This window comes from Moschus berezovskii, chromosome 19 (assembly GCF_049115385.1).
Source record: "Moschus berezovskii isolate FMDL1 chromosome 19, NW_MosBer_1.0, whole genome shotgun sequence".
In the NCBI taxonomy this organism is placed as follows: domain Eukaryota; kingdom Metazoa; phylum Chordata; class Mammalia; order Artiodactyla; family Moschidae; genus Moschus; species Moschus berezovskii.
In genome coordinates, this window is record NC_142478.1 from 48,406,760 (window position 1) to 48,421,570 (window position 14,811).

A 14,811-nucleotide genomic window follows, 5' to 3' on the forward strand; every position below is an offset into this window, starting at 1 on the left:
GGTCTGGCTGGGGGTCGGGGGTGGAGGGCAGGGCTTTCGAACCTGAGCCACACCCACCTCTGGGCTGTAGGGATGTTGAGACAAAGCATTACTGACAACAGGCGGGAGTGTGTTTTGAGCAATGTTACCGCCTATTAAGAGCCTTAGAGATGACCCGGATCCATACTGCACACGCATGATGAAAGAAAGTTTTTGGCTTGATGTCCTGGCATTTTCAGTTGCAGGATGTGAGAGCGTGCTGTTCACCGAGGGCATGGGGCAGGGGGCGGCTGCCGCGGCTGCCTGGTCTTCTGCCCCGGAGGCAGCTGAGCCGGTGAGGGAGACCACACCCGGGGGTCCCGCCCAGACCCGCGCTGGACTGGGGGCCTCTCCTCCCCGTTCCCGCTGCGGTGATGGTGGTTGCCAGTCTCGCGGACCCCAGACACAGAGTCCACGACAGGTGTCGGCTGGGGGACGTCTGTGTAAAGACCGTATTTCCTCACCGTACCACGACGCTCCCCTGACAGCTTGATGTCACCTGCCATGTTCCCGGGGCCTCTAGACGAGGCTGCGTGCCACCCCTCCGGAGCACTTGGTTGCAAACAGAAATGTCCAACGTGTTCGACGGGGCCTGACGGATACCTGGAGGAAGCCCCCAGCCCGGACATCCTTTGCCAGTGCTTTCCTGCAGCCTCCCTCACAAATGACTCTGGACATCAGAGGCGGATGCGGGCCCACGATGGACACCGCCCCCCCCCCCCCCATAGTGCTCGGTCGGTGGGTGTCCTGCTGGCATTGGTCCAAGTCATCCTTTTCCTGCCGAGAATCTTTGTCTGGCTCCTGCTCCCAGTTCCTTCACAGTGGAACAGCTAAACAGTGGCCCTGCACCAAGCAACAGAGGAATACAAATAGCAGAGAGAATAGAAGTCATGGTTGGTGCCCACAGGTCTACGCACACAGAACCCAGACGTCATGAGGAAAATGAAGGACCATGTAAAAAAAAAAGCAATTTTTTTCAGGCTTAAAAAAAACCTATAAAGTTAAAAGAGAGGTGAAAAATTGGGAGAAAATTACTTACAAAGTAAGTAATACAGAAAGGGGTGCTTACTGTGCAATAAGCAACTCAATAGGAGTAGAGAGTCGAAGCAAAGGGCTGGTTTGCAGAGGAGAAATACAAAGGGATTTATAAATACAAGAGAAGCTGCTCAATCTTGCTCATAATTAAAGAAACGAAATGAAAATGTGAGAACTTTTCATCTCTCTGATTCAGCCAAGCTGACGTGTGAGTCACACTGCTTTGATGAGGATGCTGAAAAGACACTCATGTTTGACTGGCAAAGAGCCCTTTCTGGAGGACAATTATTCGCATCAAAATCAAAAGGATACATACCCTGGGACTTCCACTGGAGACTCCGTGGTACCTGTGTACTCAGGTGACGTCTGTTCCAGGATGTCCGGTGTGGCTGTCATGCAGGGACTGTTCAGACAGCAGGAAAAAAAAAAGAGGATGCCCTCGACATGCAAGCACTGGGTCCGTGCGCCAGGCTTGTGTCTGTTGGATGGTGGTGGCCAGGGTGGGGCCTTAACTGCTGACAGGGCACTGTCTCAAAGGCAAGCCCGTAGGACAAAGTACAGAACGCCACCGCTGTGTGAAGGGACAGGTGTGCAAGGCACTGACGGGCATATGCGTCCACCCAGCAGCAGGACTACAGCCGGAGCGGGAAGCAGCTCCTCGCCCTCAGCTCTGCATGTACCTGCCCCGTCCTCCTCCAGCCCGACCTTGGACAGTTGGTTCCAGGGGTGTGTCGTTATCTTCCTGACCGTCCTCAGCAAGACCCCTGGGAAGGCGTCTGCTTTCTGAGAAGGAACATCTAAAGGATCCATTTTCTGGTTCTGGAAAACTGGCAGAACCAAGATGAATTCTGACTTTGGCACAGGGGAGTGTGTGAGTGAGCAGCGCGGAACCGTCTTACTGGGAGGATAACTTCAAACCATTGACAAGAGGCAGCAGGCCCTCACTGCTGCTGCTTTAAATAAGGCATAGGCGTCTGTGCACTGCCTGGGGCCTCGGGTACGCTGCAGAGAAAGGCCCACGTGGCAGTCAAGCTGCCCTCTCATGGTCGTGGCCGAAGCCTACAGTGGGGTGAGAATACGCTGGGGGTCACCAGGGGGCCGAGCGAGCAGGGTTCAGTGAAAGGACAGCCGTGTTCAGCACCATCCCTCCCAGTGAACATGGAGGACACAGGTGCTAAAGATAGGAACCCACCCACACAGCGATGCCTTGCCTGGAGGAGGGGGGCTCCAGGCTGCTTGCCTCTCCTGCTCTGCGAGGAGCCGAGACGGCAGTGGCCCTGCGCCCTCGTGCAGGGAGTGCTGAGCTCTGACCACAGTTGGGGGTGCAGGAGCCAGGGGTGGGGGATAGTGGTGGTTGTATGCCTGGGTAGGGGTGTTGTTGTCAGACTGGCAAAACCAACAGCCATCCCCACATCCCCTGATGCCCACATAACAAGTGTTAGAGGCCAATGATAGATGACAAACAGTAAAAAAAACTCACAAGCCAGACAAGGAAGAAACTGCCCACAGTTACTAGCTAAAAAAGGTGTTTTCCTCCCATTTTATTTGATAATACATTTTCACAGAAACATGATATTATTTACAAATATACAGGTAAGAGACTGCTGGTCAAAAATCTTAAACTGAAAATGTCATCAAAAATTAATTTACAAAACCCGCCAACTGTCCAGGAGCCCCGGGGGGGATGGTCTGTGCAGGTCGGGGCTCTCTGCTCTGCCGGCTTCGGGAGCGCAGTTGCCCAGTCGCCCGAGGTCCGTGTCTCAGGAGGCGCTGGTCTGCATGTTTTTGGAAGCTGCTAGCATCGCTCTTACTTTGGCCATGAGGTCCTGTGTGGGGAGAGACGAGGTGAGCTGAACACAGAGGAGACTGGGGGCGACGTGCTGGGGGCCGTGGATGCGCTCAGGGCAGGGTTCCGTCCCGGCCCCAGTGCTGGGACCCGAGGTGGGCTCACGGGCTCAGGGCCCAGGAGTCGGCCACACAGGTCACCCGGGAAGGAGGACACAGGCCTGCCCGGAGAGGGAAGCTCAGGGCTCAGCACCCCGGGACCTCCAGGCAAGCAGCCCAGGACCCCCGTCAGCACCCGTGAGAGGAGAAGGAAGTGAAGGCTAGCCCCTTCACAGTAAGATGGGAGGGAAGAGAGACTGGCCCCCGCCTTACCTGAGTGATTTTGCTCTGCACGGAAGAAACGATGGCCGAGGAGATCTGGCCGTCCTTTTCCTGAGAGACTCCCCTAATGCAAAGAGAGAGAGAACTCGGGGCTTAAGAAGACTTTGAGCCATTGTTTCCAGCATCTTTAAAAAATAAAGCCACCTTATGAATGTATGTATTTTACTTGTCTAATTAGGTAACAGAAATTTGAAATATTTCATAAAATGTAACCTAACTCAAAAGATATTTTCATACAAACATCATGTAAGATACATTTAAAAAATGCTGAAGAAAAGGAGGACAGCTGGCATGCCTTCCCAGAGCCTGACCGTAACCTGAGTAGGCGCCTCCGGCCCATTGTTTGGACTTTTGGGGGCATGGACGTGACACACAAGGGATGATGGAGCCTGTACTCCATCATTTACCTTTGAAGAAGCCACAGCTTGGTTTTTGATTCACCCCAAGTGAGCTATGGTCTCTGCCACTCACCCGCCAGTTTTGGGGGAGATGGGCCAAAATTCACACTCATGGAAACAGTGGGTCTACAGGCAGGAGGGGACAATCCCAGCGCCCCTCTGGGTGGATGGGAGGGGGTGGCTTTATGAAATGGTGTTGTCTGGCAGATACCTCCCAACAACCAGGGCAGCCAGTCCTTGGACAGCCACCTTGTGGGTGTGGGGAGGCTGTGATGGTCAGTGTGGACTCCCATGGCCCTGCAGCCTGCGTTTGGGAAGCTTCACCCCCGTCTGCTCTGGGGCTCAGTCCCCATGCACTCCTGTGCCTGCTCCCTTCCCGTGGTCACACGGGGCTCCGCACAGGGGGCGACTCCCAGCCCACACGGCCCGTGTGAGCACAAAGGCAGCATCATCAGGGCGGCTGCTGCCACATTACATCTGAGGTAGGTGCTTCCCCAGGACTCGCGCCGAGGTCTGGGAGGGGAGGCCCCACACCTGCTCCCAGGTTCCCTCTGCCTCACAGCGGGGGTCAGGGCAGCCCAGGGTGTGGGGTGCAGGAGGCGGCCTCGATTCTCTGACCTCTGTGTCCGCCTTCAGCTCACTTTGAGCCTGAGTAACACACAGAGGAGGGTGTGGGAGCAGGGGTCTGGGGGTTAGACAGCGCACCCACCCCCTCTCAGCTCCCCTGCGCGGCCCAGAGGTCAGGGTGGGTCAGGGTGGGGCTACCTGGAGCGCTCCTGGCTGGAGCCCCGGCTCTCCACAGGAGAGATGCTGGCCGAGTGGCGGCGTGTGGGCTGCTTGCTCGGGGAGGCTGGCTGAGATCCGGCCTTAGACTTGGTCCGTGACCGTGAGCGTCTCTTCTTCTTCTTCTCGTGGGGGCTCCTGGAAGGAAAGTGGTGTTAGACAAAGGCACAGTGCTGGCTCTGAAGGAGTGCTGGGTGTGTTCCAGGAGAATTCAGCAACTTCCCCCTTCTATACACATTAACTCTTTTTAAGAACTATGTACATTTAACTTGAAAAGGGGATGGGTGTAACAATATAAAGCCATGCAAGAAGTGAAATGTAGACCACCTTTGAGACAGAAGTCCTGAAGTCAGATGCCTGTGGGTTTACAACATGCTCAGCACTTTATCTGTATTTAAACACCCAAGATAGGCAACTGAGTGCTGTTTATGCTTCCTGTTCATTTATGCTGACTTAACAGGAATTTCCAGCCAGAAATGGAAAATTATTAAAACCAAGCACTGAGAACACAAAAGCTCAGTGTGTCCTTGTGGCCTGAGGCAGACAGTCCCCCGGGGCTGCCTGTGCTCCTGCTGGTCCCCACGACCGCGTCTCGCTGACTGTGGCCCACATGCTCCAAGTCCCCAAGGCCTGCAATTCCATGTCAGAAATGTGCCCCCAACTCCGTCTCCCCTTTCCAGAGCCCTCCCCTGCCCAGAGAAGAAGATCCCTGAGCTTCCCGAAGGTCTCGTGCTACCTCCTGCCCTGTGGCCCTCCTTCCCATGCCCCTAAGACACCTCAAGAAAGTGGAAACGTGTGTAGATGGGGAAAGCATGGATGTGCAGACGGGCGCTGAGCCCCTCCTCTGGGCTTCTCCTGAAAGACCACCTGTTGCCAGTCCTTGAGAAGCCCACCCCGGCACACAGCACAGAGGCCTCCGCAGCCTGCCCTTTTGCTGTGACTGAGTATTTCTGGGAGATTCTTTGCAGACATAGGTCACTGCGAATCTCATGTGCCTGATGGCCAAACTGTGCAGGGTGCCAGCTGGAGGGTGGATGACAGGCTCCCAGTGCTATAGTGACCCCTGCAAATATGTACTGCTCTAAATACGGACACCCCAGGTCACCGCCTGCATAGCTCAGACTCCTCTCGGCTCCTCAGGACTCAGGCGGCTTGCAGGCCCTCCCCAACCTGCAGACATCCCAGGGTCTGTCCTCAGGTCCTCTCACCATTTCACCTGCCCCTGACCTGTCACTCACCAGGGCATTTCCCTGGTGCCCCTATCTGCCTTGGTAGCAGAGTGTGGGGTCCAGGCAGGGCCACCCCGGGCACCTGAGGGGGCTTGTGCTTGAGTCCAGGCCCTGGTTCAGCTCCCGTGGGCCCTTGGCATAGCAGACTGCTGAGCCAGAGAAGCAAGCTGATCCTCCCGTCTGGTAGGGCATAGCTTTCTGGCTCTGCCTCAACCACAGCACCAGGGCCTGGCCCTGGGTAGTAACAGCCTGGTGACTTCAGCTGTGGAAAGTGTCCACCAGTGAGCTGGGCTGTGGGCAGGTGACCTCTGTGCAGGCCTGGATGAAGAGAAGTGGTTGAGAAAGAAGAGGCGGTTCCTGGGGCTGGACACACAGAGGTGGAAAGTGCATACCACAGGCCTACTTCCTATACTGCAGAGGTTTTGTGAATTTGTGTCTGTAAACACATGCCTAGGATTTCAAAGGAAGCAGGGGGGAAAAAAAAGTGACTTCAACCCCAAATCTAGCTAAGCTACTATGGCTGCCGATATGAAATAAAGGTAGGTTAGCAATCCTGACCTGTAAATCACTACAACTTGATCTCATAACAAAACTTTCCAAGTGTTTGCTTAAGGAATTAAGTCATCTAATTATTAAGAATATTATTTTAAATTGAGGTGTGCTTTACATATAGCAAAGTGCAAAGGTCTGAAGTGCCGTTTGTTGATTCTGGCAAGTTGCAGACATGGTGAAACCTAGAAACCTCTCACGATAAGGGACATTCCATCATCCAGAAGGTTCTTCCACTGATGCTCTGCCATCTGCATCTCCTTCCCCTCCCTCACAGCACCCACTGCTCTGACTTCTAGCACGTATGAGGTTGTTGCAAAAGTAACTGCGGTTTCACACTGCTGAACTTTGCTGTTTGACACTGGAATACATTCTTAAATAAATGTGGTTTTGTTATATACATCATTTTAAAACAATTTTCTTGCTTTATGTTTTTTTTTTTTTCAAGGCTATGGTTTTTCCAGTGGTCATGTATGGATGTGAGAGTTGGACTGGGGAGAAAGCTGAGCGCCGAAGAATTGATGCTTTTGAACTGTGGTGCTGGAGAAGACTCTTGAGAGTCCCTTGGACTGCAAGGAGATCCAACCAGTCCATTCTGGAGGAGATCAATCCTGGGTGTTCATTGGAAGGACTGATGCTAAAGCTCAAACTGCAATACTTTGGCCACCTCATGCGACAAGCTGACTCACTGGAAAAGACTCTGATGCTGGGAGGGATTAGGGGCGGGAGGAGAAGGGGACGACAGAGAATGAGATGGCTGGATGGCATCACTGACTCGATGGATATGAGTTTGAGTGAACTCCGGGAGTTGGTGATGGACAGGGAGGCCTGGCGTGCTGTGATTCATGGGGTCGCAAAGAGTCGGACACAACTGAGCGACTGAACTGAACTGAATGACATTACTTGCTGTTTATTTTAGAAATGATGTGAGATAAAAAGCAAATTCGAGCGATTTTCTTATTAGAGTTCAAAATGGGTCATAAAGCATCAGAGACAACTCACAACATCAACAAAGCATTTAGCTCAGGAACTGCTAACCAAAGCATAGTGCAGTGGTAGTTCAAGAAGTTTTGCAAAGGAGATGAGAGCCTTGAAGATGAGGAGTGCAGTAGGCGGCCATGGGAAGCGGGCAATGACCAACTGGAGAGGCTCACTGAAGCTGATCCTCTTACAACTACCCGAGAAGTTGCCAAAGAGCTCAGTATCGACCATTCTATGGTCTTCTGGCTTTTGAAGCAAACTGGAAAGGTGAAAAAGCTCATTAAATGGGTGTCTCATGAGCTGACTGCAAGTCAGAAAAACTGTCCTTTGGAAGTGTCATCTTCCCTTATTGTACACAACAATGAACCATTTCTTGATTGGACTGCCACAAAAAGTGGATTTTTATACAAGTGGCGACAACCAGCTCAGTGGCTGGACCAAGAAGAAGCTCCAAAGCACTTCTCAAAGCCAAACTTGCACCAAAAAAAGGTTATAGTCACTGTGTGGTGGTCTGCTGCTAGTCTGATCCACTATAGCTTTTTGAATCCTGGTGAAAACCATTACATCTGAGGAGTATGCTCAGCAAATTAATGAGATGCACTGAAAACTGCAACACCTGCAGCCGGCACTGGTCAACAGAACGGGCCCAATTCATCTGTACCATACCCAACCGCACACTGCATAACCAACACTTCAAAAGTTGAACAAATTGGGCTACGAGGTTTTGCCTCATCTGCCATATTCACCTGACCTCTTGCCAGTGATTATCACTTCTTCAAGCATCCCAACAACTTTTTGCAGGGAAAATGCTTCTGCAACCAGCAGGACGCAGAAAATGCTTTCCAAGAGTTGGTCGAATCCCGAAGCACAGATTTTTATGCTATAGGAAGAAACAAACTTATTTCTCATTGGCAAAAAAAATGTGTTGATTGTAATGGTTCCTATTTTGATTATATACTGTATGAATTTGCCTTCGTACAGTTTAGGCTTTCTCCTGTTAACTGATACTTTAGTTGTTTCCAATTTTGGCAATTACGAATCAAATGGGCACTTGCAGGCAAATGCTGATGGGGAGTGGACACCTGGGACTAGCAGACCTGGGCCATGGAGCAGTATACGTGTAACTCTGTAAGAAACCGCCAAACCGTTTCCCAAGTGCTGCACTACCCTGCCCCTGCCCTGCAGCTACATCTCAGGATTACGGCTGCTCACACACTTGTCGACACTTAATAGGTAATACCCGGCTTGCTTATTTCCGGCTATTCCTGTCAGTGAAAAGAGCACCGCATTGTGGTTTTAATCTGTATTTCCCTAACAGATGACTAATGAAGCTAAGCATCTTTTCATATGCTATCTTCACTGGTTATTTAAATATATTCTTTTTCTCATGCACAGTATTTATTAGTTGTTTATTTATCAAGAGAAACTATTCCTTAGCCCAGATATTCATAGTTCATACTTCAGGAACACAGGTTAAGTGACAAACTACCATGGAACTCAACCCAAAGAAATCCTTTACATTCCAAAATCACTTTGCACTCTGAAAGACACGAGCCTTCCTCATTGCCAGATCTTTTATGGAATCACAATTTGTGTAGGAAACTGCGTATGCCTTCTTTCCTGATTCACCCACAGCAAACTTAAGAGAAAAACTCAACTCCCAGGCACACAGAAAATGCTCCAGCAATATGAAGTCGCAGATGCTTGACCAGAAGGCTGTGCATCCAAGCGCTCATCAGAGAACTGGAAGCCACGGTAGTTTTTCTCCTTGACAGCTCAACAACAACATCCTTCCAGACTGATGGAGACGAGGACCTTAAATATATTCTGTCATGAAACGTCTTTTCAAGCAAGTCTGCCCCTTTTCTATGGGGTTGGCTTTTTGGTATTGACACAGGCTTTTGTCAAAGATACACAATGCAAATATTTCTCCCCATCTGGGGCCTGTTAATGCAGTTTCTTAACTGTGCCTTTTGAATGAAATTTTTAATTTCAATGAAGTCAAATTTATAATCTTTTCCTCTTACGGTGGAATTTTCTGTATCCTCAAGATTCTCTGTCACTTCATTAAATGCATTCTCATTTTCTTAAAGAAAAAGAATAAAAGAATGGTTTCAGTTTTCACATTTAGGTCTGTGAAACATATTAAGTTAAACTTGGTATATGGGGTACAGGTCACTGTTCTTCCATTTTGATATCCAGTTATTCAAACAAATTTTGTTGAAAAGACTTTCCTCACTGCACTGTTTTGGCTCTTTACCTCTTAAAGGTGTACAGTACATACTGTCTGATTGATGAAGCTTTCTAGTAAGTCTTGAATTAATAGTAAAAGTCTTCCAATTTAGTTTTCAAAGTTTTTTTTTAAATTTTCTTTTTGTTTTTGGCTGTGCCGGGTCTTTGTTGCTACATGCGGGCTTTTCTCTACTTGGGGCGAGCAGGGGCTACTCTCTAGTTGTGGAGCAGGCTTGTGGCTTCTCTTGTTGCAGAGCATGGGCTCTAGAGCGTGAGCTTCAGCATTTGTGGCTCGTGGGCTTAGTGGCTCTGTGGCATGTGGGATCTTCCTGGACCAGGGATTGAACCTGTGACTCTGGCAATGGCAGTAGGACTCTCAACCATTGGACTACCAGGGAAGTCCTCAAGGTTGTTCTGACTGCTAGTCAGTTTGCCAATACCTACAAGAAGCCCACGAGAGTTTTGACTGGGACTGTATTGGATCTACAGATCAATTTGTGGAGAAGAGCATCTGACTAATACCGAGCCTTCCAATCCATGAATATGGACTTTCTCTCCATTTCTTTAAGTTTCCTAAACATTTTCTCTGAAATGTTTTATGGTTTTCACTGCAGAGAGATCTTACATGTTTCCTTACATTTAATCCATAAGTAGTCTGCCTTTCTGATACTGTCATGGATGGTATAGATTTTAACTTCACTTTAAATTGTTTTATGTTGCTGCTGCTGCTAAGTCGCTTCAGTCATGTCTGACCCTGTGCAACCCCATAGACAGCAGCCCTCCAGGCTCCCCCATCCCTGGGATTCTCCAGGCAAGAACACTGGAGTGGGTTGCCATTTCCTTCTCCAATGCATGAAAGTGAAAAGTGAAAGTGAAGTTGCTCAGTCGTGTCCAACTCTTAGCGACTCCATGGACTGCAGCCCACCAGGCTCCTCCGTCCATGGGATTTTCCAGGCAAGAGGACTGGAGTGGGGTGCCACTGCCTTCTCCGTGTTTTACAATAGTATACAGAAATAAGAGGCTCCTTCAGATTTTTCATAATTATATAAGACACAGTTTTACATTTTCCATTGCAATCTTTATGCCTTCTATTTCTTTTTCTTGCCTTACTGTTGTGGTTATGAATTCTATTACACAGCAGACACCCTGGCCTCGTCTCTAATCTCAGAGGAAGGCACTAGGAAGTGTGATGTTAGTTGCAGGTTTTTCAAAGATGCCCTTCAGGAATTCCCTGGTGGTCCAGTGGTTAGGACACCACCTTTTCACTGCTGAGGGCCAGGGTTCAGTCCCTGGTTAGGGAACTAAGTTCCTGAAAGCTGCTGGGTGCAGCAAAAAATAAAATTGGATGGAAAAGATTTCCTTCTATTCCTGCTTTTGCCAAAAATATTTCCCCCCCATTTTTCTTTTTAATGAATGGGTGATCAATTGTGTCAAATACTTTTTTCTGCATCTATTGAGATGTCATATGATTTTCTTAATTTATTTTGTCAGCACTGTGAATTACAATGACTGGTTTTTTAATGTTATAGAACTCTGCACTTCTGAGACAAATCCCATTTGGTCCTGATGTATTATCTTTCTAGTAAACTGCTACACTCAAATCAGCTAATATTTTGTTAAGAATTTTTGCACTTATTTTCCTGAGAATATTAGTTCATGACTACATCTATATCCCCTGACAAAACACATTCCACACCACACAGATGTGCGCACACCTGCCCATCTGCTTCAGGGTGGTCTCATGAAGTGTTCTCGCTTCTATTTCCTTTGAAGTGTCTATAAAATTGGTGTTCTCCTTTTCCTTGAATGAATGTTAGACTCTACTGATAAAAGTCATCTGGGCCTGAGTTTTGTGGAAAGTTTTTAAATTATAAATTAGATTCCTTTAGCAGATATGGAACTATTTAGACTTTCCATTTCTTCTGTTGTCCATTTGTAGTTTGTTTCTTTCAAGGAAATTTGTCCATTTCACCTAAATTGTTAAGTTTATTGGCAAGGTATTTATTTTCTTATTATTCTTTTAATATCTATTGGGTCTTTCATTCTTGATCAATCTAAAAACAGATTAATCAATTAAAAAATCATTTTCAAAGAACCACCATTTGGTTTTACTATTTTCCTCTGTGAGTCTGTTTTCTGTTTTGTTGATTTGTGATCTTACTTTTATTATTTCCTTGCTTCTACTTACTTTTGGTTTAATTTGTTCTTTTTTCTAGCTTAAGACAGAAGATTAGATCACAGTTTTTAGACTTTGTTCTTTTTTAAATATAAACATTTAAAGCTAGTAACTTCTTTCTGAGCACAACTGCACCCCACAGACTTGAGTGTTACATTTTCATTATTATTCACTTCAAACTATTTTCTACTTTCTCTTGTGATTTCTTCTTTGACCTATGAGTAATTTTCAAATATTTGGGATCTTTCCAGATATCCTTTTATAGATTTTTATACTTAAAGTCAGCCTTCCTATGTGTTGCTAGTAGTGAAGAACCTGCCTGCCAATGCAGGGACGTAAGAGACTCAGGTTCAATCCCTGTGTTGGGAAGATCCCCTGAAGGAGGACATGGAAACCCAATCCAGTATTCTTGGCTGGAGAATCCCATGGACAGAGGAGCCTGGCAGGCTGCAGTCCATGGGGTTGCACAGAGTCGGACACGACGACTGAGCAACTTAGCACGCACACACACTTAGTCATGTGGTAGGAAGACACGCTCTGTTTTATCTGAAACTCTCATTATCTGAACGTACTGGCACTAATTCGGTGGTACAGAGAATGGTCTAGCTTGGTGACTGACCCGCGCGCATCATGAGAGTGTACATGCTTCACTGCAGGGCATAGTGTTTAGGTGGTTAATGGTGCTGTTCACATTTGCTGCATCTGTACTGTTATACTGCCTGATTTTTTTTCCCTTTAATTCTTTCAGTTTCTGTTTCAAGTATTTTAAAGCTTTTATTCAATGCTCACATCTAAAACATTACGTGCTCATGAAGAACTGATCCCTTTATCATTATGAAAAGGCCTTCTTAATTTCTGGCACCATTGCTTCAAGTCTATGTGGTCTCCTATTAAAACTGCCAAATAATATTGCCTTTCTTCTTATTAGCCCTGTATGGTATATTTTTTTTCAGTCTTTTAGATCTCAAAGTATTTGTGTATTTAAAGTGTCTCTTATAAGCAGCTTAGTATTAGGTTTTGTACTTTAAAGTAGTCTAAATTTCTGCTTTTTAACTAGAGCTTTTAGTCTACTTACATTTAATGTAATTATTTGTACAGATGGTGTTAACAATCCCTTTTGCCTTCTAGTTGTCTATTTGTTCTTTTCCCTTCCCCTCCCCACTTTTCTGCTTTCTTTTGCATTAATAAAGCATTTCTAATGTTCTCTTTAACAGTCTCTATTATATTTTAGCCTTTCTTCATCGGTTGCTCTAGGGAATTATGATATGCAACCTCTGACAGTCATAGTCTACAATGAATTAACAACACGTCACGTGTGATGTAAGAAACACAGAATAGCGTATATTCCCATTCACTCACTTGCTAAACATTTACTGATGTGCTCAGTGCAGTGCTGAGCTGTAGAAATTCAATGCTAACCACCCCCTCAATCAATCACTATTTACTGTTATAAAGTAATGGGGACTTCCTGTTGGAGTATATGATAATATGATTTGGCTAAACATTTTCATGAATTTTACTTTAAAAAATATTCACTCTGCCCAGATTTAGATTTCTAAACACTCACTAAAAGGAACCATGATTCCTAGGAGAAATGACTGACCCCAGGGCCAAGGTAGGGGAAGCACCAGCTAAACCTAGAGTATCTTGGGTCAAAAGTGACAAAGTGCTCAAGGAACAATGGGGCCAAATGTGAGACAATGTCACTATCAAATGGAATATAATGGCAATGGATTATTATACAATCAATATAAAACAAATTCCCCAAACCCAAAATCCACAATGATACTAAACAAAGGGTGGGGTATCTTTAGAGAAAAAATGAGGAGAAAGCTGCTGGCAACAGACATTCACACTGTACAGTGCCACCCACAGATTACCTGCCAGTTCAAAGAGAAAAAGGTACAAAGCAAGTGCAACCTTAACCAAGTCATCAAACTCAGAGTCACTGGTAACGGGACAAAGGGACACTTGTGCATCTGTGTGATACCATGGGAAGTTACATAGCAGCATTTACACAGTATACAGTACTCTTGCCCCAGATACTTAGCAGCAACACAGCCAAGAGGACACAGTAAGACAAACCCGGAGTGTGGCGTCTTCAATGTCCTGGCCTGGCCTGGACTTGGGTAAGTCATGAAATGCACATACAGAAAGGTGGGAGGGAGGGAGAGGGAGGGAGAGGAAAGATGTTCCCAAATGTGGGAAGAACACTAACAGTGAACTGAGCCACAAGCTAAATGCAGGTGGCTGTTCACTGTACTATTTCTAAGTAAATTCAAAATTTTCCAGTAAGTTAAAATTTTTCCAAAAAACAAACAAACAAACAAAAAAAAAAAACGTCGGCGCAAAAGAAGCATTCAATGATCAGCTTGTAGGAATAATCCTTCAAATCTGGGAGGAGGCACTTTCCCCTCAGTTGGGGGACCTGATGGGATTAGTCACCCTGACTTGGTACATAATTAGCTACCTGCTGCTGTGCTGAAGTAGAGACCCCCCTCCCCACTCCGGCAGCGGCTCTGAGTAGGACAGAGGGAACAGCCTGACTGTTGGGTTTATATAACTTGCCCGATAAAAGAACATATTCTGGACCCAGAGACAACTCTAGGTTTGTCATAGCTTTTCTTCTAAGGAGCAAGCATCTTTTTAATTTCATGGCTGCAGTCACCATCTGCAGTGATTCTGGAGCCCAAGGAAAGAAAGTCTGTCGCTGTTTCCATTCTTTCCCCCTCTATTTGCCATGAGGTGATGACAAACCTAGACAGCGTATATTAAAAAGCAGAGACATTACTTTGCTGACAAAGGTCTGTCTAGTCAAAGCTATGGTTTTTCCAGTGGTCATGCATGGATGTGAGAGTTGTACTATAAGGAAAGCTGAGTGCCGAAGAATTGATGCTTTTGAACTGTGGTGTTGGAGAAGACTCTTGAGAGTCCCTTGGACTGCAAGGAGATCAAACCAGTCCATCCTAAAAGAAATCAGTCCTGAATATTCATTGGAAGGACTGATGCTGAAGCTCCAATACTTTGGCCACCTGATGCGAAGAACTGACTCATTGGAAAAGACCCTGGTTCTGGGAAAGACTGCGGGCAGGAGGAGAAGGGGACGACAGAGAATGAGATGGTTGGATAGCATCACCGACTCGATGGATGTGAGTTTTAGCAAGGTCCAGGAGTTGGTGATGGACAGGGAAGCCTGGTATGCTACAGTTCATGGGGTTGCAAAGAGTCAGACATAACTGAGTGA

The 14,811-nt window shown here is 47.0% G+C and overlaps 1 protein-coding gene across 4 annotated transcripts in view; it reads right to left on the reverse strand.

Moving 5' to 3' along the window:
* Nucleotides 1-2,545: 2,545 nt before the first annotated feature.
* The window catches only part of SFSWAP (splicing factor SWAP), an 82,706-nt gene continuing 70,440 nt past the window's right edge, over nt 2,546-14,811 (reverse strand). For 2 of the 4 annotated variants that reach the window (XM_088828093.1, XM_088828095.1), the window contains 3 exons: nt 4,383-4,538; nt 3,211-3,283; nt 2,547-2,879 (listed from right to left, as the gene is read on the reverse strand). In XM_088828093.1, coding sequence (XP_088684219.1) covers nt 2,814-2,879; nt 3,211-3,283; nt 4,383-4,538 — 295 coding nt within the window. In that variant the 3' untranslated portion in view covers nt 2,547-2,813. Of the gene's footprint in view, nt 2,880-3,210; nt 3,284-4,382; nt 4,539-14,811 lie in introns of all 4 variants that reach the window. The other 2 variants (XM_088828094.1, XM_055404401.2) reach the window with 2 other exon arrangements.